Below are 20,331 nucleotides of genomic sequence, written 5' to 3'. Positions count from 1 at the left end.
AGCCCTTTGAAAGGGCACCTGCCCCTCCTTCCAGGGGGAAGTCCTCCGCTCTCATTCAGAAACTTCCCCTTAAAGGCACAGTCAAGAACTGAGTCTGTGCCTGAACCCCGAAGAGATTTGAACACCTATTGAGTCTCCCTCTCTTAGGGTTAATTTTTAGGGCTTGTTTACATGAGGAAACTGACCAGTACAGTGATGCCAGCATAATATTACTTCAGCTATACCAGTGTAATTCTCCATGTGGCTGGTCTATCAGTGTAATTATACCAGTGTTGCTTGGCCAGTAAAACTCCTCATGTGTATGTGGTTTTGGGGCGTTAAGAGTGCCTTTTTTTAGTTTAGTTTAAGCCGCTTCCAAAGAGTCATGCGCTAAAGGTAATCCACATCAAGAATGTCTGCTCGGTTCTCCCCCACTTTTGCGGGAGGGTTTCTCGGCGGTCTCACGCTGTGTACGGTGACGTCTTGGACGTCGGTTCAAAGTAGGGTCTCCAACGGTCCCCCTATCTGGGGAAAAAAATTTGGGATTAGGTCCTGCTCTGAGCAGGGGGTGGGACCAGGTGACCTCCTGAGGTCCCTTCCAACCCTGATCTTCTGTGATTCTATTACAGCAAGAGCCGGAGTTGCTGAGTGCTGCAAGAAATATCCCTGAGGAACGTAGGCGAGTTATGATTAATGGTGATAACAGTCCGGGTAATAACAGCTGCGGGAGGAGGGCTGGGGCAGGGTGCTCAGAAAACAATACAGTGTCGTCGGAAGCAAGGCGGTGCGGCTCCTTGCTCTCAGAAGCCCTTTCTCCCAAGCGTTAATGGGGCATCGGAGTTAAATGGATTGTAACTGGTGAAAGGCCCCCCCCAACCCCAACGGGCCCCGGCAGCCCCCTGGGCGTGTCAGTGGGGCCAGGGCACTGGGCTGGCCCCCAGTAGTCGATGGCTGGGGGTGGCCGGGAGGCGGGCCCCTGGCTGGGGCTCAGATCCCTTTAAGAGCTTCCCCGGACGGACGCGTCGCCTCTTCGATTGTCCCTCCTCCGACGCCGTAGATTTTGCCGCGCGGGGGGCCTCTGGGAACTGTAGTCGGGGAGGGGAGGCGGCAGCCGCGCCCACTGGGCTCCGCGGTGCCTTCTGGGAGAGCGAGGCTCCTGGAACCACAACTCCCGGCGTGCAGCGCGGCGTGCGCGCCGGCGCTTGGCGGTGGAAGGAGCCGAGGTGGGGGAGAAAGTGAGGTGGGGGAGCGTCTGAGGCTGGGGCTGCGAGGAGTGGCGAGGGCGGGGCTAATCAGACGGGCGGGGGAGGGGTGACTGAGGGGTTCAAAGGTCGCGGGGAGCTATAAAGGGGGGAGTGGCCGGGGGGGGGCTGTAAAGGGCCAAGGGGTCGGGGGAAGCAGAAGCCTGTGAAGGGGGGAGGGGTTGGGGGAAAGGGGGGCTGTAAGGGGGGGGGGAAGCAGAAGCCTGCATGGGGGGAGGGGTTGGGGGAAAGGGGGGCTGTAAGGGGGGGGGAAGCAAAAGCCTGCATGGGTTGGGGAAAGGGGGGCTGTAAAGGGAGGGGAAGCAAAAGCCTGCATGGGGGGAGGGGTTGGGGAAAGGGGGGGGTCAGGGGGTTGCAAAGGGGTCAGGGGAAGCAGAAGCCTGCATGGGGGGAGGGGTTGGGGAAAGGGGGGGTCAGGGGGCTGGAAAGGGGTCGGGGAAGCAGAAGCTTGCATGAGAGGTGGGGTTGGGGGAAAGGGGGGCTGTAAAGCGGGGGGCCAGGGGGCTGGGGAGGAGTTCTAAGGTCAGGGGAGCATGTGGGGAGAAGAGGCCAGGTTGCCGGGGGGGCCATGGGGCAGCCCAGCATATGGCTGTGGGGAATGGGATGCGGGGAAGGGGAGAACAGTGCTGGGACTTGAGGGATGAAGGGTGGGAAGGGCCCCGGGCAGGAGCTGACCGGGGAATGGGTGTCTTCCACCTTCCCTGGAAGTAGCTGGCTCCAGCCACTTGCAGGGATGGGCCCTGGGCTGGAAATTCCTTTTCTCCCTGGTTGGAACCCCTCAGACGGCTAGGCAGGGCCAGGGATGAGGGTGAGCTTGGCCATGCGCCTCACTTACACACCGTTCTGAAGTAAGGATGTCTGACCAGGAACCGGGAGGTGTGATTCTCAGCTCAGGTAGACCTACACACGCTAGCTGTGCTCAAGCTAGCATGCTAAAAACAGCGGTGGGGCTGCGATGTTTCAGGCTGGTTGCCTGAATACAATCCTGGTAGAGGTCTAGTTGTGGATGGATGGTGGATGACTAGCCTGGCATGCCTTTACTTTTAGCATGCCAGCTTGAGCACAGCTAGTGTGTGTACCTCTGCCTGAACTGGGAGTCGCACCTGCCAGCTGAAGTGTAGACATGCTTTATCCTGGCTGCAGGGACTGATGCTTTATTTGCCTTATAAAAGGAGTACTGGCAGCAACCCTTGTAATTAGGTTGCCTAATGCTTCCCATTGTAAAACAAATTCTTGCAGCCTTTATCTGAAGGGCTCTCACTCTCCCTGGTTTGCAGCCAGACTTTGAAATTTGTCCTGGGGATAGCACTGGGGTCGAGGAGGTACCTTTGTTGTTCCAGTAGAAATGCATTCTTTTAACTGAAAATTACTATTTCCCATTTGTGTTTTGAGCTTGCTTTTGCACGATGACTCTGTTGTTGCATATGCACTACCCCAGAATCTGTGTTTGATACATAGCTCAAGTTCTGGATGGGATTTCCACCTGCTGCTTTTCCTCCATCAAAAATATTCTGACCTAGGTCGTGTGTATTGCACTCGGAACCAGATACCATGCGCTCCAGACTCACTTCTTCCACAGACTGATGCTAACAATTTTATACCTTTCACCTCCCTTATTATTCAGCGTGGCTTCATACGGGACCAAGAGTCTGCAGAAACTTGAAATAAAACCTAGCTCTGTTAATATGGCAGCTCCAAATCCCATTCAGTCAGAGGCACTGCCTCAGAAAGAAAGAACACCTGCCATATTTTTGTCCTTGACTGTGTTGTCTGTAAAATTAGGTGACTTGTGAATAGGTAGTCCATTACTTGAGTGTGTTATCCTGGATCCTCCTCTAACATCTGGTTCACATAGGGTAGGAACTTTGTCCGGCTACCAGCCAAAGTAGTTAGTGCTTAGCTCAAGAAGTAAAGCTCTGTGTTGCAATGCTGAAGTTTAAGGGGGGAGGAAGAAGTTGTTACATGTGCACATAATAGAATTTTTTATCTTGCTCCTTTCTAATCCCTCCCCAGTGAATTATATACAAAAACTACATTAAACTGAGGGTTTGTAGCCACTGAAAGCCACTATTTAGCGCCCCTGTATCAATGGCTCCAGTGGCCCAGGGCAGAACTGGCTGGATGCAGGTCTGCCACTGCCATGCTTCCTCCAGCCCCCAGTGTGCCCCCAATGTTTTGTATGGTCCTTCCTGGAATTCCCCCTGTGTTGGGGGCAGTTTTGTGAATTGGAATATAGATTATGGGCCCAGGAAGCTGGTTTAAGTCACAGTTTCCCAAACCTTTTAAAGTGAGAAAAAGCGAGACATCCTTTTTTCGGTATAAGCTGCAGCTCCACTGAACCCTTTGCAGCATCGACTAGCTCTTACCTAAGTGATTTTTTAATAGTTATTTGCTAAGTGACAACATTCATGTTTTCTCTAACAAAACATCTTGAGGCAGCCCTGAAGCTAGTTGCCAACATGCGTGACCATGTTCTTCAGCACACAGCTTTTCAAACCTAGGTTTTATTTTTGAGAGGGTGACGTAGCTCCCATTCACTGCTGACTTGGGCAAAGTATTTGGTCTTGAAGACTGCTACAAAAGAGAACCCTGTCTCACAGTGGCAGGGCATTGCAAAGGGTAAGAGCATATCCATTGCTTTGGTACTCAGTGACGCCCAGTAAAATTCTGGAAGTAATTTTATGAATGAGTGGGACAATTCACACCTCAGAGCTATTTACACTCTCTGCAAGCTCAGGCATGTATTACGACATTATTTACACTTAGGTCAGGTTATGAAGGTTTTTTTTTTTTTTTTGGCAACTATAACAGGATTTTAAAAAAATGAAAGCTGAGACTCTGAAGAACAAATGAGAGGTCTGTTAGCAGACCCTGGCTAGTCCTTCGCACTTTATGAACACCCCACGCTTTGGGAAACACAAGTTTAAACAGACTTTTGTTTATTGTAACATTAGAAAGTTATTTGTGGTTTGAACTTTTCCTTAAAGAGTCTGTAGCTTTTATTCTTTCACTAAACACACAAATAGAAAAAACAGCAGTTAAAACAATTGAAACTTTGAAAATTAGGTGAAATTTTCATGTTAACAATTTTTTTTATTTCCTTCCCGTTTGATTGTATCTGCCAGAACACCAAACTCCATGCTTGCACTGCGTAAGTATTATACATGCATTACAGGAACTTGGGCCACTTTAGGAAGTGACTGGTTGGTTGTTCCCTGCTGACTTTGATTTCATTGTTTCATTAGGGCATGAACAGATGCACCGCAGATACCCGCCAGTCTGAAGAGCAAGGTATCTTCCTTCCTCCAGCTGTCAAATCCGTACCTGTGCGTATCTCAGATAATTTCATAATTTTCGGCAGCCTGAGACTAAACTCTAGCATTAGACACGTCTCGCTCTATTATGTGCAGAGACCTGCATGATGGGCAACATTAGGCATTAATTGTAATTGCATAAAGAGTTGGGAATATAAAGTCCCTTTGTGTGTGTGCATTCCATCGGGGTTTTCAGGGTACAGCTGTACCCATGTGTGCATTTACAAAGTGGTATGGACTGTACTCTGCGTACACTGAAAGTTCTAGAAAAAGGCATGGTTGCAATGTATTATAGCTGCAGGTAAAACCCCAGCAGCGCTATCCTACTATTGCTCATTGTGACATGATGCTGGTGCACACGGTGCCGGTGTTGGGCCTGGGACTTGCAGTTGTCAGAAAGCACAAGCCTCTTGCGTACGTGCTTGAATGTGATACCAGAAAGCAGGCTAGCTTAGGCCTGCCTGCCCTTCTATATCGGCTTTTTTGGAGGGCTAAACAAGGGCCTCCCCAGTTCTTCAAACAGCTCTTTTCATGGGAGAAGAGGGGGGTAGATCCAAACTCTCCAAGCTGCTTCCCTGTTCCTTTACCAGCTTGTCTCAGGTGGGCTAACCCATTTCCTTCAGCAGTGACACCATTCCTCTACAAACCCTTCTTATGATGAGGGGCAGACTATTCCTCCCTGACTGGCTACGCCATTCCTTGTGCAGCTTGTCTCATGGCAGGGGAAAGGGTGAACTCAAGCAGCTCCAGCATGGGAATGCTGGGGAGACCTGTGATGGGTGAGCAGGGTGGTGGCTGTGGGCTCTTTATTGGGGGAACAATCCAGGAAGGTATCACAATGTGTTAGCCACAGAGAACCTTCAAAAGGTTCCCTCATTTCCCTGGACACCACTCTGCACACAGTGTGTCTCCAGGCTTTGGATGTCTTGTGTGGTGTTGTGGCGTAACAACAATAGTGCATGCTGGGATATTTCCCAAAGTGAGAACGGGTCATTATGGCTTCAGGGAGACCGCAGGTGTGGGGAGGGAAATAGGTCTTTAAGATCCCTTATGTGCTGAAGGCTCCTCTTCTCTGCTGCTGTTTGGGGGCACTCAGCACATCGGGCTAGAAAAAAATCCTTTAAAAACAACAGGAGGTGTAAAGTGCATTGCTCCTCCTGACTGTTCGCTCTCTGCGTAGATCTCGGTGCTGAAGCAGAATGGGCTCCTGCAGGCTCTGGCGGAGGGAGCCAGTGGGTGCACAGAAGCTGGTAAGCTGTATTTGAATGTTTCTATTTAATAGCCTGTTGCTTTCCAATTCTGGAGGGGACGGAAGTGCTCCAACCAGCACAGCACTGCTCTTTCTGTCTGCTGAGCAAATCCTGTCTGTTCTGCTGGTGGGCTTGGCCAGAATCTCACTATAATCGTCCCATTCAGATTGTCGAGATCCTGATACTCTTGGCCAAGTATTTCTCCTCATTGCCTCTAGACCGTCCAGGAAAATTCACGGCATTCCTCCAAGGCTTTGGTCAGGCGTTCTGTCCTGTCTGTCTGCTCTGAGATTCTGTCTCCAACATGTGGGTCCGCTGTTGCCCTGTATCGCCAAAGCAACATTCAGTTTTTCTGTCTATTAACTAAGCACGTGTCTCAGAGCCATGACTCCGAACCGTTCTGCTGGGCTGCTGTGCCGGTGGCGGTTTTAACTCTGGAATCTCAATCAAGTGAATGGGGTTGTGTTCTCATTTTTCTTCCCCCGCAGTTCAGGCCTCTTCCTGTTCATGGAAGAGATGTCGTACTCTGAACTTCCCTTCTGCAGTGTCCAGGGTGGGGTGGGGGAAGGCAGGCTGCTGATTGAGACATGGAAAGGCTCTGCGGAATTCCCCTCTGATTTCCTGTACTATCCTTGGGCCTGATCGTGCCTGTTAGGCACTGGCCCATGTTGGGACAGGGTCAGAACTGCATTGCCCTTAGGATGATGCAGTGGAGGCTGGCCAGAAGAACTGCTGGGTAGGGCCATGACCCTTCCTTCCATGCCCCCTTTGGGGTGGCTTGGACTATTGTACCTGGCCATTTTGCAGGTGTGCAGTGGAGAGAGGGACTTACCCGCAGCACCCCCGAAAGAGCTAATCACAATCTCCCCCTACACTTGCTGATATTCTCTCCTCTCTGTGGGACTGGGTGAGTTTGCTGCAGGCCTCTGGGCAGGAGCAGGTAATCAAGGCAGGAGCTGTCAAGGAATCTGCTGTTGTTAAGCTTTATATCAGAGGACCCCAACTTGGTCGTGATAAAACTGAAAATTAAATGAGACCCCAAAGGCGGGCGAGCGTAAGGTCACAGGAACCATTGCACTTTTTGTCTGCTGGCTGATGGCGAAGCAAAGCAAACAGCTGGCCTGAGAGTTACAGCTGTAGCTAACACCCTTCATGACTCTCTTTTGCCAGATCCTAGCGCAGAGGTGCTGCGAGCCCAGGAAGAATGGGAGGCCGTGGAAAATCTCCAGTCAGGTACAGATAACTGCAATGGAGCTTACCTGGTATCCTGGACAGCTGGTACCAATTAAATATCGTAGGGGCACTGAAGAGAGAGACAGATGGTTTGTCAATGACGAGGCACTTTGGGAACTGTCAGGAATGTAGAATGGGAAACTGAGTCACACATCCACCCAATTTAGGCTTAATCGGTTTTGCCTTTGTTAATACAATTTCAGATAGAATTGTTGTCACTTAGTGTCTGGACATACATTTATGCCAGATAAGTAATAACAGACAAGACAGAATCTAGGTAAATGGGCCCCAGTTACTGCATTCTGTGGCACTGAGAAGTCCTCCTTTCCTCCATGATGGTCATCATCTTGCCTGGTCTCCTGGTCTGGTCCTGTCTCGTTCCTCAGTTTCTGGTCTGGCGTTTCTTCAGATTTTGGCCCATTTTCACATGTATTCTTATACATTTTTACATGCTCAATTACCCAATTTTCGTCCAATCAGCATGCAACACATTACCCATTGATTTTTACATAACCCGTACATTCAGCATGCGCAAGCTTTAATCACCTAATGTTTAAGTTTTTCCTGCTAAGTTTGCAGTTTCTGGGTCGGGTTGCCCTGGGTCCCCTGTTTAAGTTTCCCAGAAAAGGGAGGTTTTGTTTATCATTACATGTTTGTATCTCTTACTTACATCTTCCAAAACAACCTATTACTTATCTTGCCAACAACATCATTTCAAACAAATCAGCAAATTATATAAAAAGGAAATTGACAAAAAAAAAAATTTATGGCAGGCAAAGCCCTTGGCCAGTGTGTTATCCTATCTATATATTTATTCGCTATCTATAATTACAGTTTATTAAAAATATAGCTAATGAAGCTTTCAAATCTTACCATTAGCAATCCTTCATTTTGAAGTCATAGATCAGTGTGTATATATTATCTTTCCCATAATCATAGAATATCCGGGTTGGAAGGGACCTCAGGAGGTCATCTAGTCCAACCCCCTGCTCAAAGCAGGACCAATGCCCGATTTTTGCCCCAGATCCCTAAATGGCCCCCTCAAGGATTGAATTCACAACCCTAGGTTTAGCAGGCCAATGCTCAAAACACTGAGCTAGCCCTCCCCCTTAATCTTTTAGGAGGGGGGTCTTCGAGAGCACAATAGGATTCTTTCATATGTTAACATTTCTTATCTTGTGCAAACACAAGTTCGTCGGGATTTTTACTTTACTCAAAGTCCAAAGTTTTTCCTGTTACAGATTTTTAGATGCTCTGGTTTCAAGGCCTGGAGGTTGTTTTTTTTCTTCAGTTTATTTTAATGGTACCCCAACCGGTGCCTTATTCTAAATCAGTCACCAGGACACGGTTTGGTATCTTAGTGCAGAGGGAGAGATAGTGGCTGGTCTGGGGTCCTGATGCCAGCGTTAGCCGTACGGTAAGGCTGCAGAGCTGGGGAATTGACATCTTCAAAGGCACGTGAAGCACCACGAAGAGACTAGAGGACTGAGACTGGCACAGGCAATGGAGTGTCTCACTGGCTGATGCTGACACAAATCTTGCTCTCAAGCCCTACTAGCAGGCCTGCCTCTGGGGCTGTGTCAAAGAAGCAGCTAGTCAGTGAGGTCTGTCCATCCAGCTTCCTGCCAGGTCTGGCCTGGTGAAGACGCCATACATATTGTACTTGCTCTGAAGATCCCAGTGTGGTGGGAAGATGAAGGACCCGATTCTCCTCTTGCTTTATACAAGTTTTATGCTAGTGCAACTTCACTGGTTCCTTTGGAGCCTCTCTTGCTTCTCTGGCAGGAGGGGTGCCCGCATGTGTGCGGTGGCAGTCTGTGTACCAAGTTCCATGGGTATGGATTGAGGTGGTAGGGGTCTGTGTGTATGTCTGGATTCTGGAGGCGCCTGTGTGTGTTTGGATAGTTACTTGACTGAAGGGGAAAGGCAGGAGTGTGTGTCTGTGTTGAAGAGGGTTTGTGGGAGATGAAAGAGGATGAGAGTCTCTGGAGAGTGTGTGGTGTTGTGGGGCCCCACTTCTCTTGGCCCTGCGTTGTGCAAGGTGCTGTACAAACACATACAGTAGGAGAGAGAATCCCTGCCTTGAAGAGCTTTGTGTCTAATTTAAGACCAGACACAACAAGGGATGCAACCCACTCCTGGGAGGGCAGGGGTCACAGTAGTCACATTGTGTGGTTATGTAGGTGTGGAGTGTGCAAAACTGGATGGTTCGGACTTCAGAGTCATCTAAAAGATTTTGTTTCTCACTATAAATACTGCATATAAACATCTACATTCAAAGGATGTTAAGGTTGCAAAGTAAAGGCCTCAAAAGTTAGGAATGCTAGAATTGAGATTGCCCATGCAACCTTACCTCTGCCACCTTGTGCGTGTGCCTGATGGCATAGACTTCAATTACCTGATCACATACTATTTTTGCCATGAGATCTATGCCGCTCTCCTTGCAGTCCTGGCACAGAGGTGGACAGCAGGCATGGCTGGAGTGTGCTGTGTTCTGCCTATGCTCAGCTGGTAGATGGTCCCTTAGGGGCCATTGCCAGGGCTGGGCAAAGAGCCAGGGTACATAATTTTATAATTGAAGTGGAAGCTGGGCATAGTAGAGAATTGGGCTCATAGACCTTGAACCAAATCTGTGTGGCTGATGCAGACTCTGCACGGGTGCCTCCATGTAGCTGAAACTTTCCTCAAGAGGAGAGAGGCTGTATTAGTGACATGCCCAAAATTTGAAACACACCCCTCCGAAATGTGATCACGTTCTGCTTAATGTTCCCCAATAGCATTGTCTCAATGATCTTCCAAACTCAGGGCTGTGACCGCTGATCAAAGTCCCACGGATATCACAGATCTCCTGAGCATGCTCCGACTCTCCCCATTCACTCTTCTTATGAACCAACAGGGGAGGGGCCCTGGCAAAGAGAATCTGAAATTGTGACCATGTCCGTCTCTTGTCCAAAGTGGCATGGGCGAGTTGAGTGGGGTGACCAGCGCATGTAACGAGACTTGTCATGAATCCCAGGCAGGGCTGTTTTCTTTCGTATTTGCAGGGATTGTGGGGACGTCTGCAGGTCCCGTGCCCCTGATCGCCTTCAATGAAGCACTGCAGTATTTCCAGACAGCTGACCTGTCAGAGTGCAGGGTATGTACGAACCACCGGGATTGAACAATGTAGCGTTATGCGTGTTGGTAGCACTCGTTATTCCTTGGGACGCTTCCCTGCGGTATTTTACTGAGGCACAGGGAGGTGAAGTGGCTTGTGCAAGGCCACACAGTGAGGGTGGGCTGGGCTGAGGTTAGAACTCAGGGTTTCCTGACCAGAGGCAGCCTCCCCCATTTTCCCCTGTTTCCTATTACCCTGTCTTCTGCCCAATCCCAGTCACCACTCTATCCGCTTCCTGCTTGTCCTTCTCTGGTCCTATCCTTCCCAGCATATGCCCGCTACTATTTCTGCCCCTGATCACCCTGCGTTTGAGTCAGATTTCTCCCTGCTCTGTGTCGTTCGGGTGCTAAGAGGGAGAGCCTGGTACCACCGGAAGGAGTCTTCTTGCACTCACTCCTGGTGCTTGGTGCCCCCGTGCCTGTAATCTGGGAGGAGCAATTCCAGGAAGATTGGTGCCCAGCCCCTTCACTTCTGGGCTAGAGCATGCAAGAGAATGTTCAGAGAACGTAGCTGCCACAGTCTTGCAAACCTCTTCTGAGCGGCTGCAAATGGTGATTTAGAAAGGCGTGTAATGCAGCTAAATCGTGGTGAATTTTCATGGAGATAACCAAAGACCCGAGGTCTTCCACGCTGCCAGATTTCAAGCCCTTCTTGCAAAGTGCCGAGATGCCGGAGCTCCTTAAAGGAGCAGTTGTGAGAATTTTTTTAATGTTGACTGATCAACCTATTTTTCTTCTAACTTCATTCTCAGAAGCAGCTGAAATGGGTTTTGCTGCAACTTTCCAAACCTGTTCAGTCTGAAGTCAAGACCCGGCATGGGAAATTTAATCGCGAGAGGGTAAAGTTTGGCAAAATCATAGGCAACTGAAAACAGGGTCTTGTAATGGAAGGTGTTAGGCAACCTCAACTCTTGGTGTCACTATCCAATTAATTAACAAATTCCCTTGCGAAACAGGATTTTCTATCCTGTTCTCTCCCAGATGGTGCCAAGGGAGACGGCAACTCCTACCCCACCACCTCTCTTCATGTATCATCCTTTTCGCAGAAAAAGATCCAGCCGACAGTGCAAAGGCGAGGGCTGTCTGCCGTGGCTCACTTCTTCTTCGGCCCCCCGCGGCTCCATCAGCAGCTGCAAGGCGAGCGGGATCTGGCCCTGGCGATAGCCCAGTGTGAGTATTCCCTTCTAAGGAGGAGGATGAGCTCTGCCCATCCAGTGTAATCAGCCTCCCTCAGGGGATTGTTTTTGATTAGATAACAATCATTGAAGTGTGACCCACCCCTCCCCTCAGCTGGTGTCCTGGAGCGCAGTGCCTTCCCCCCCACTCCTGCCTGCGTACCTTGGACTGAAGACTTTCAGGAGTCATCTTGTGCCCTCTCTCCCTGTTCCCTGCACATCTCACTAGCATCCTCCCTCTCCATCAGACCAGACATTCTGAGTCACTGGGTCACAAATTCTTTCTGCAAAAAGAGGCAGCGTTTGTATTGGGGTCTCTTTATTGAATAGTGTTTGAATATGACCCCTGGAAACACCTGCTTCCTGCTGGGACATGTCAGGTTTATCAGGTACCAAATCCCCACAAGGGTCTCCAAGATCATTGTTTGAATGAAGATTTGGGGTGGTCTCTGAAGGGGCTTAGCAGGTTTAGAAATCTTTTCAAAAAAGAATCAGGGAAGTCAGTTGTTGTGATCTTTATATGTCCAACTGGTATGTGCTAAGAGGAAGGATGGTCCAGTGGTTAGAATGCTAGCCTGGGACTTCCCTGCTCTGCCACAGACTTCCTGTGTGACCTCAGGTGAGTCACTTTGTCTCTCTGTGCTCAGTTCCCCATTGTACAACAGGGATAATAGTACTGCCCTACCTCACAGGGCTGTTGTGAGGATGGATCTATTAAAGAGTATAACAATTTCAGATACTATGGCTGTGAGGGCCAGATAAGTACCATAGATAGAGGGAAATAAACGATCCAAACTTTGATCAAGTTAAATGAACTGTTGTCACAGAAACATAAGCATTGTCTCACTGGGTCAAACCAGTCTTCTCTTCTCTTTTCTCTTCTCTTCAGGTTCTTGTACTGTGCTCCTCACTGTAATATCCGAGCAAGTTCCAGCAGTGCATTAAGCAACTTGACTGATCTGTCAAGTGGTATTTGTTCTCTCATCCTCTCCTGGGGGAAGAAGTGTGTATAGTGAAGTGGCTTGTTTTGGTTGGGTTTTTTGTTTAAATATACACATTGCTCTGTATTCATGTAGAGGACAAAGCCAAAGAAATGCACCTCGTCCTGGGAGTGGAAGGTGGGGAGGATTGGGGTAGTCCCTAGTTTCTTGCAGAGTTCTGGGGCTGGCCTCTGAGAAAGTTCTGTTTCCTGCACAGAGGCTCTTTACCCTTACTGGGGAGTTCCATTGTGCAGTATGAAAAGGAGTACTTGTGGCACCTTAGAGACTAACCAATTTATTTGAGCATAAGCTTTCGTGAGCTACAGCTCACTTCATTGGATGCGTACTGTGGAAAATACAGAAGATGTTCTTATACATACAAACCATGAAAAAATGGGTGTTTACCACTACAAAAGGTTTTCTCTCCTCCCACCCCACTCTCCTGCTGATAATAGCTTATCTAAAGTGATCACTCTCCTTACAATGTGTATGATAATCAAGGTGGGCCATTTCCAGTACAAATCCAGGGTTTAACAAGAACGTGGGGGGGGGGGAGGGGGAGGTAGGTTACCTTGCATAATGACTTAGCCACTCCCAGTCTCTATTCAAGCCTAAGTTAATTGTATCCAATTTACAAATGAATTCCAATTCAACAGTCTCTCGCTGGAGTCTGGCTTTGAAGTTTTTCTGTTGTAATATCGCAACTTTCATGTCTGTAATCGCGTGACCAAAGAGATTGAAGTGTTCTCCGACTGGTTTATGAATGTTATAATTCTTGACATCTGATTTGTGTTCATTTATTCTTTTACGTAGAGACTGTCCAGTTTGACCAATGTACATGGCAGAGGGGCATTGCTGGCACATGATGGCATATATCACATTGGTGGATGTGCAGGTGAACGAGCCTCTGATAGTGTGGCTGATGTGATTAGGCCCTGTGATGGTGTCCCTGAATAGATATGTGGGCACAGTTGGCAACGGGCTTTGTTGCAAGGATAAGTTCCTGGGTTAGTGGTTCTGTTGTGTGGTATGTGGTTGCTGGTGAGTATTCGCTTCAGGTTGGGGGGCTGTCTGTAAGCAAGGACTGGCCTGTCTCCCAAGATTTGTGAGAGTGTTGGGTCATCCTTCAGGATAGGTTGTAGATCCTTAATAATGCATTGGAGGGGTTTTAGTTGGGGGCTGAAGGTGACGGCTAGTGGCGTTCTGTTATTTTCTTTGTTGGGCCTGTCCTGTAGTAGGTGACTTCTGGGAACTCTTCTGGCTCTATCAATCTGTTTCTTCACTTCCGCAGGTGGGTATTGTAGTTGTAAGAATGCTTGATAGAGATCTTGTAGGTGTTTGTCTCTGTCTGAGGGGTTGGAGCAAATGCGGTTGTATCGCAGAACTTGGCTGTATCTCTTTTTCAGTGTCCGCAAAAAGAAAAGAAGTACTTGTGGCACCTTAGAGACTAACCAATTTATTTGAGCATAAGCTTTCGTGAGCTACAGCTCACTTCATCGGATGCATACTGTGGAAAGTGTAGAAGATCTTTTTATACATGCTTTGCTCAAATAAATTGGTTAGTCTCTAAGGTGCCACAAGTACTCCTTTTCTTTTTGCGAATACAGACTAACATGGCTGTTACTCTGAAACCTGTCATTTTTCAGTGTCCAGCATCAGCTGTGTCATAGGAAGGTGCAAAGAACCCCTGCACCAGGCTGTTAACGTACCTACCGGGAAAGAATCTTTCTAATGCTGTGCAGTATGAGGATTGGCTTGTGCTCTGAAACTTGGAGGTTTCCATCCTTCTCAGAGCTCCTGGATTTTTTTTCCTAACTGGATGTTCCTGGTATCCACATAAATGTCTAGTTCTTCTGTGAATCCATTTAACCTGCAAGGTTTGGGGTTTTGTTTTTTGCCATGTCTCCACGTTGGTGCATTAGAAAAGAGGGATGTTCAATGTCACAGAGGGATGATCGGTGTTTTCCATACAGGTGGCTTGGATAATAATGAGAAAGTGCACATGAGGATCCTGCAGACCATCTACAAGAAACTAACAGGCTCCAGATTCGATTGTCCCCGCTACGGAGCCCACTGGGAAGAGCTGGGCTTTCAAGGTATGGTGAGGCAGTGAGGAGAGGGTGGGCTCTGTAGTGCAGAACTTTGAGGGTGGGGTCCCCTACTATCACTCCGGCCCTGTGGCTGAAGTGACCCAACACTGATTTAAAGGATTCTGGGTTTGTTACCTCCATCTCCCTACAGCAGCTCTTCACTGGGTGGCTTTTTTTTTTTTTTTTGCAGCTTCTGATCTGGCATCTGTTGCTGTCTCAGTCAGCTGTCATTGGTGTGGCAGCTGGACAGTCAGATGCCAGTTTCTGCTGCCACCACTGGCATAGCTACTAATTTCCCAATGACTGCTGGCCCAGTGAGATGCCACTGACATAGCTGGTTGACCACGTGTACCTGGTTGGCCACTGCTGCTTGTTGGTTGATGATCTCTGAATAAAAAGCCCTTTCTGAGGGTTTGATTTAGTAGAGAGGCACTAGTTGCAACTCCATAGCTAAGGCTGCATTTCAGTTTGCATATAAAGCAGGGATTCAACCTCTGTTTTGTATATTAAAAAAATACAGCACTTATCTTCAGCTACAGAACAATTTTCTGAGACGTTACAAATAAATCCATTAATTAGAATTGCACTTGTATTAAAAACTGGATTCTTTAAGAAATTTAACATGTCAGTCTTTTCTTTGTCTGGAATGAGTTTAACAATGGAATAACACAGACTCTTAAACTCTCCACATAGTTAAAAGTTAATCAAACTCTTGTGCATAGCCTGCATTTGAAGAAATTAAGTTGTAATTAAGGAAAGTTGTTAATGATTGTTGTATCTAATTGCTATGATCATATGGAATGTGGACAGACAAAAGGCTGGTCTATGCTACAAAGTTAGGTTGATGTAAGCCACCTTGCACTGACCTAGTTGTGCATGTGTCTACACTTAAATTTGGTTCCTACCGAGGTGAGCACCCCATTGTAACATCACCTCCCTGAGCTATGTTTAGCCCTGGTCAATTAACCGAGGTTGATGCCGTGCAAGTGTAGACACGGCATTACCTAACAGCCCTCTAGCAGCTGTCCAACAATTCTTGACCCTCACTGCTCTGGTCACAATTGTGAACTCCACTGCCAGGGGTCAGAGAGACCAGAGGGCCGGCTTTCCTAGCACCTTAATTGAATGCCTTTTCCTGATTGTCCAGTGCGATGACCACACCTAGCAGCTCTCCACTGTTGAGAGCAACTGCCCAGCCACCCATGCTGGCTATGCGCTCCAGACACACTCTGGCCTGGAATAGATATGGGATCTCCTTGGACTGTGGAGAGAAGAGGCTGTGCGGGCACAGCTATGGACCAGCTGAAGAAATGTGTAGATCTCGGAGCAGATTGCACGGGGATGCAGGAGAAGGGGGATGACAGGGATCAGCAGCAGTGCCACATGAAAGTGAAGGAACTGCGGCAGGCAAACCGGCAGGCCAGAGAGGCCAACAGTCAATCTAGTGATGAGCCACAGACCTGCTGCTTTTACAAAGAGCTGCATGCCATACTTGGTGGAGACCCTACCACCACCTCACAGAGCACTATAGGTACTGCTGAGGAGTCTGAGACACAGACCCCTGCCATGAACAGCAAAGAAGAGGAGGAGGATGGGAGACATGCAACCAGCAGGGTCCAGCTATGCCACGATCCAGGCCCTGTTTGAGACGCCCCCACAGTCCAGTCAGTCCTGGCACTTGCGCATGGGTGACCCAATGCTGGGGAAGGAACCTCGGGTAAGTGTGTAAATGTATTTCACGTTACAATGATGTACCGATAGTGCTCCCCACTTAGCAGGACACCGCTGTCGCCTTTTCGTTCATTTATTCTTGCCAGAAGAGGTAGCCGAAGAGAGGTAGTTATTGGCTCTTCAATCCCCTGTGGAGTTAGGTGCGGGGTGCCATGCATAGCAGTGTGTGTCATGTACGCCGGGGTTGTTGTTGAATCCTCCTGAGAGATCTTGATGAAATTTCCATGGCGGTACCTGTAGTCCTCTCCCAAAGATTTCTAGGATGGCAGCCTTTTTTCCTCTGCCGTAGGACACTTTCCCATGCCGATCGGCAATAACTTCAGCAGGCACCATTGCAGTAAACAGGCTAGTGGCATACGGGCTCAGGCAGCTCTGGGACGTCAGCAGCAGCTGTGTTTTCTGTGTCTTTGTTATCCTCAGGAGTGAGATGTCAGCTAAAATCACCACCGCCTGTGGAAAATGCTGCCAGTATTCAGCACCAGTGCCCTGTACTCCTAGTTTCATGCAACCGAGCAATTCCCTCCTAATTTCCCTCGCCCCTTGTGGGCCATAGTAACCACAGCTGGTGCTGTGAATGGCGCTGGGCACAAGCACTCCGAAGCAGAAGTGTCAATGTTTAAAACTTGGTCATGTTTAAAACTTTAGGGGAGCAAGGGAAAGGAGTTCTGAACCTTAACTTTTGCTTTCCGTTGTGACTATGCTAACAACGGTACCTCTGTATGCTTTATCTATAGACGCTGCCATGGCCTTGAGGGGTTCCCCCTCCACACCTGCAGAATGCTTGAAGTAAATGAGGAGAAAGAAGAGGACTCGGGATGATATGTTCAGTGAGATCCTGCAAGCCAGTGCTGCATCAGACTGTGAGCAGAGGGCCTGGAGGGTGAATGTTGCAGGCTGTAAGGAGAGGGAAAGAGTGGACAGGAGAGCGGTCCAGGAGTCCCAACAGTCAAAGGAGAGAGAGATGCACCAGGGCATAATGGGGCTTCTCTGGCAGCAAACACAGATGCTGCAGACATTTGTGGACCTACAGGTTCAACAATAATGGGCTCGCCTCCCTCTGCAGCCCTTAGAGAACTCCATTTTAGCACTTCCCTACATTCCCCCCCGCCCCAAACATTCCACCGGGCATCAGGTGCCGCATCCCTACCCCTACTGCTTTACACCAATGGACAGTAAGGACAACAACAACAGCTTCACATACACTGGCCTGTGAGAGCCACAGTTGCTGTATGTGTAGCCAAAATGGACAGGAATGTTCTTTCTCCTTGTTAAGTTCTGTTCTGTTAATTTATTAGGGTTTTAATGTACGTGCTTTTAAATTGCACAGATTTTTTTTTTGCACTGGTTTTGTTACTCAATAAAATTATATTTTTTGGATAATAATTCATTTTTGTTAGTTCCCAACATGCACTGCAGAATGCCTAGCAGTACTGAAAGCACCCACTTACTTTGTACAGTGTGACACAACTCATAGGATCAGTGACAAACACAGTGTAGTAATCATAAATGTACAGAAAGCACCGCAAAATTAATAGGTGCCTCAACAGTGTTCTAGTCATGGATGTACACCTAACAGGCCCCAAAACTTCAGGGCCAGGTAGAGCACAGTCCATCACAATGCATTATTGTGGCTTACTGGCAAAGGGTTCTTTCAAGGCTGCCTTCAGATGTATAGCTCCATGTTGAGCTCTTCTAATAGCCCTGGTGTCTGGCTGTTCAAATTCAGCAGACAGCAGCTCCACATCCACCTTTCTCCCTTTGCCTCACAGATAGTATGCAGGACACAGCAGGCAGCTATAACCCCTGGGATTTTTTTCTCACAGAGATCCAATCAGGTGAGTAAACAACGTCAGCGTCCCTTCAACTTACCAAAAGCCCATTCTGCATCAGCTGAGCTGACAGCTGAATCTTATCTTTGGTGCTGCCAAGGTGGCCAGTGTATGGCTTTATGAGCAAGGATAGGCTGGGTCCTCCAGGATCACTATGGGCATTTCAGCATCGCCAATGGTAATCCGCTGGTCATGAAAGAAAGTCCCTGCTTGCAGCTTTCTGAATAGTTCTGTGTTCTTAAAGATGCAAGAGTTATGCACCTTCCCTGACCAGCCAACATGGATGTCAGTGAAGTGTTTTTAGTAATCAGCCAACGCTTGCATAACCATAGAAAAATAGCCCTTTCTGTTGATATACCCTGTGGCCAGGTGTGCTGGCTATTGCTGCACTACAGTTCAGGAACTCAGTTGCCACAAATCCATCCACGATGCCCTGCACGTTGCTGAGAGTCACAGTCCTGCGTAGCAGGAGACAGTTCGTGACCCTGCATACGTGCATGACAACGGCCCCTCTGTGGATTTTCCAACTGCAGAATGATTTTCCCACTGACCTGTAGAAATCCGGCATTGCAAGTTTCCACAGTGTTATTGCCACTTGCTTCTCCACTGTCAGTGCAGGTCTCAGTTTGGTGTCGCTGTGCTGGAGGGCTGGTGTGAGAGTGGCGCACAGATCCAGGAATATGGCTTTTTGCAGCAAGAAGTTCTGCAGTCATTACTCATTCTATAAAAAAAACCTGCATTATGATGCGATCCCGCCAATCTGTGCCTGTTTTTTGAGCCCAGAAATGGCACTCCAGTTTCTACAGCTGCTCAGTGAACGTCAATAACCACCTTGAATTGGCTTTCGTTATGTCCCACAGCTATCTGTTGTCCATGAAAGCATCATGTTCCCTGCTGATTCAGTTCTTCTTGCCTCTCTGCAAATACCAGAGGATCGTGTACCCTGTGCATGCAACCCTCATGACAATAACGCAGAGCTGTACAGGCTCCATGCTTCTGTCAGAGATGGCGAACAGAGAGGAGCGCCACGTGGGTTCCTGGGAGTTTTAAAAAAGGCATGAAAATGGTGGGATATGGGTGACATTCTGGGATGGCGAAAGTTGCGTGCTGGGAAGTTGACCCTTTGTTCCTGGCCACCCCTGTGTGGCTTGTTTCTGCCCCACCGTGAATTACCAAAATCTCCCAAGACACAGTGCACTGGAAGGTGGTGGTTTGCAAACTGCGATACCTACCCATGGTGCACCTCACTCTGCATTGACACAAGCACTCCTGGTGAGTATGCACATCGCTGACACAAGGAGTCAAGTATACACGCGCACAAGTGGTATACTAACTGCAGCAGCATTATGCCAGCATAATTTGAGTCAGCCAAAGTTTGTGGTGTAGATGTATCCTAAGGTAAACGACTTGGGCAACTGTTAAGTGACGTCGGCGCTAACTCACCAATCCTCACACCTCCTCTGTAGCTAATTTGCGTGTTGCGCTTCCATTCGTTGTACTTGCTGAGAGCAAATTAGTTCTCACTGCCTTGAATTCAGAGATTAACTCCCTGATATTGGTTTGAGTGGCCAGTTAATTTTCTTTAGTCTTGTTTGCTTTCCTGGCTTTGTAAACCAGGACTTACTGGCAGACATGGATTCCTTTTCATGCTACAAGCCTAAAACGCTCTTTGATGTTCCTTGTTTTAATTTTCAGGTTCTTTGGGAGGTATCCATCCTCTGGCCCCTGTGTTCTGCTTTTGGGGGTGGGGGTTGAAGTGTGTTTAAGGAGAGAATGGAGGCAGCTTATTCTGCTGTCCCTTCAGAACCATAGATGCCTGTTCAATTCTGTCAATACATTTGCCTGCTATTCTGTGCTATAAAGTAACACCAGGGAAACTGCCGTGGGGTTTTTGTTTTCAGGAGAAGATGCCACGAATTCCTTTGCTGCCTTGTACTGTGTAGATGCTGCTGTTTGGCACAGGTTGTAGCAGATACTGCATGCCCTAAACGAGCTTGTGTCTTGTGCTCTTGCAATAAAAAATGCTTTTGTTTTTATACTTAAACTCCTTGCAGTCTGTTTGTCCTAGGTTACATAATAATACTAATAGCATGCTCTCATACAGCATTTTTCATCCAGAGATCTTCAGGTGCTTTACAAAGAAGGTCATCTTTAGCCTCATTTTACAGATGGGGAAACTGAGGCAGGGAGCGGTGCAGTGACTTGCCCACGGTCACGATGCAAGCCACTTGCAGAACTGGGACTAGAACCCAGTCTCCTGAGTTTGTCCAGTTCTCTCTCCACTAGGCTGTACTGCTTCTGTTTTCTTGGACTAATTTCCATTACCTGAAAG

General features: G+C 48.2%; 1 protein-coding gene across 7 annotated transcripts in view; it reads left to right on the top strand.

Moving 5' to 3' along the window:
• The window catches only part of ELMOD3 (ELMO domain containing 3), a 71,776-nt gene that overhangs the window by 37,767 nt on the left and 13,678 nt on the right, over positions 1–20,331 (top strand). The window contains exons 1-8 of one of the 7 annotated variants that reach the window (XM_077805988.1): positions 1,157–1,219; positions 4,367–4,392; positions 4,487–4,567; positions 5,736–5,805; positions 6,976–7,038; positions 10,083–10,174; positions 11,241–11,364; positions 14,323–14,445. In XM_077805988.1, the coding sequence (XP_077662114.1) occupies positions 4,490–4,567; positions 5,736–5,805; positions 6,976–7,038; positions 10,083–10,174; positions 11,241–11,364; positions 14,323–14,445 (550 nt within the window). In that variant the 5' untranslated portion in view covers positions 1,157–1,219; positions 4,367–4,392; positions 4,487–4,489. Of the gene's footprint in view, positions 1–1,156; positions 1,220–4,366; positions 4,393–4,486; positions 4,568–5,735; positions 5,806–6,975; positions 7,039–10,058; positions 10,175–11,240; positions 11,365–14,322; positions 14,446–20,331 lie in introns of those variants that run through there. The other 6 variants (XM_077805981.1, XM_077805982.1, XM_077805987.1 and 3 more) reach the window with 6 other exon arrangements.

The sequence above is a fragment of the Eretmochelys imbricata genome, chromosome 26 (assembly GCF_965152235.1).
Source record: "Eretmochelys imbricata isolate rEreImb1 chromosome 26, rEreImb1.hap1, whole genome shotgun sequence".
Lineage (NCBI taxonomy): Eukaryota > Metazoa > Chordata > Testudines > Cheloniidae > Eretmochelys > Eretmochelys imbricata.
This window is presented reverse-complemented; position numbering and strand designations above follow the sequence as displayed.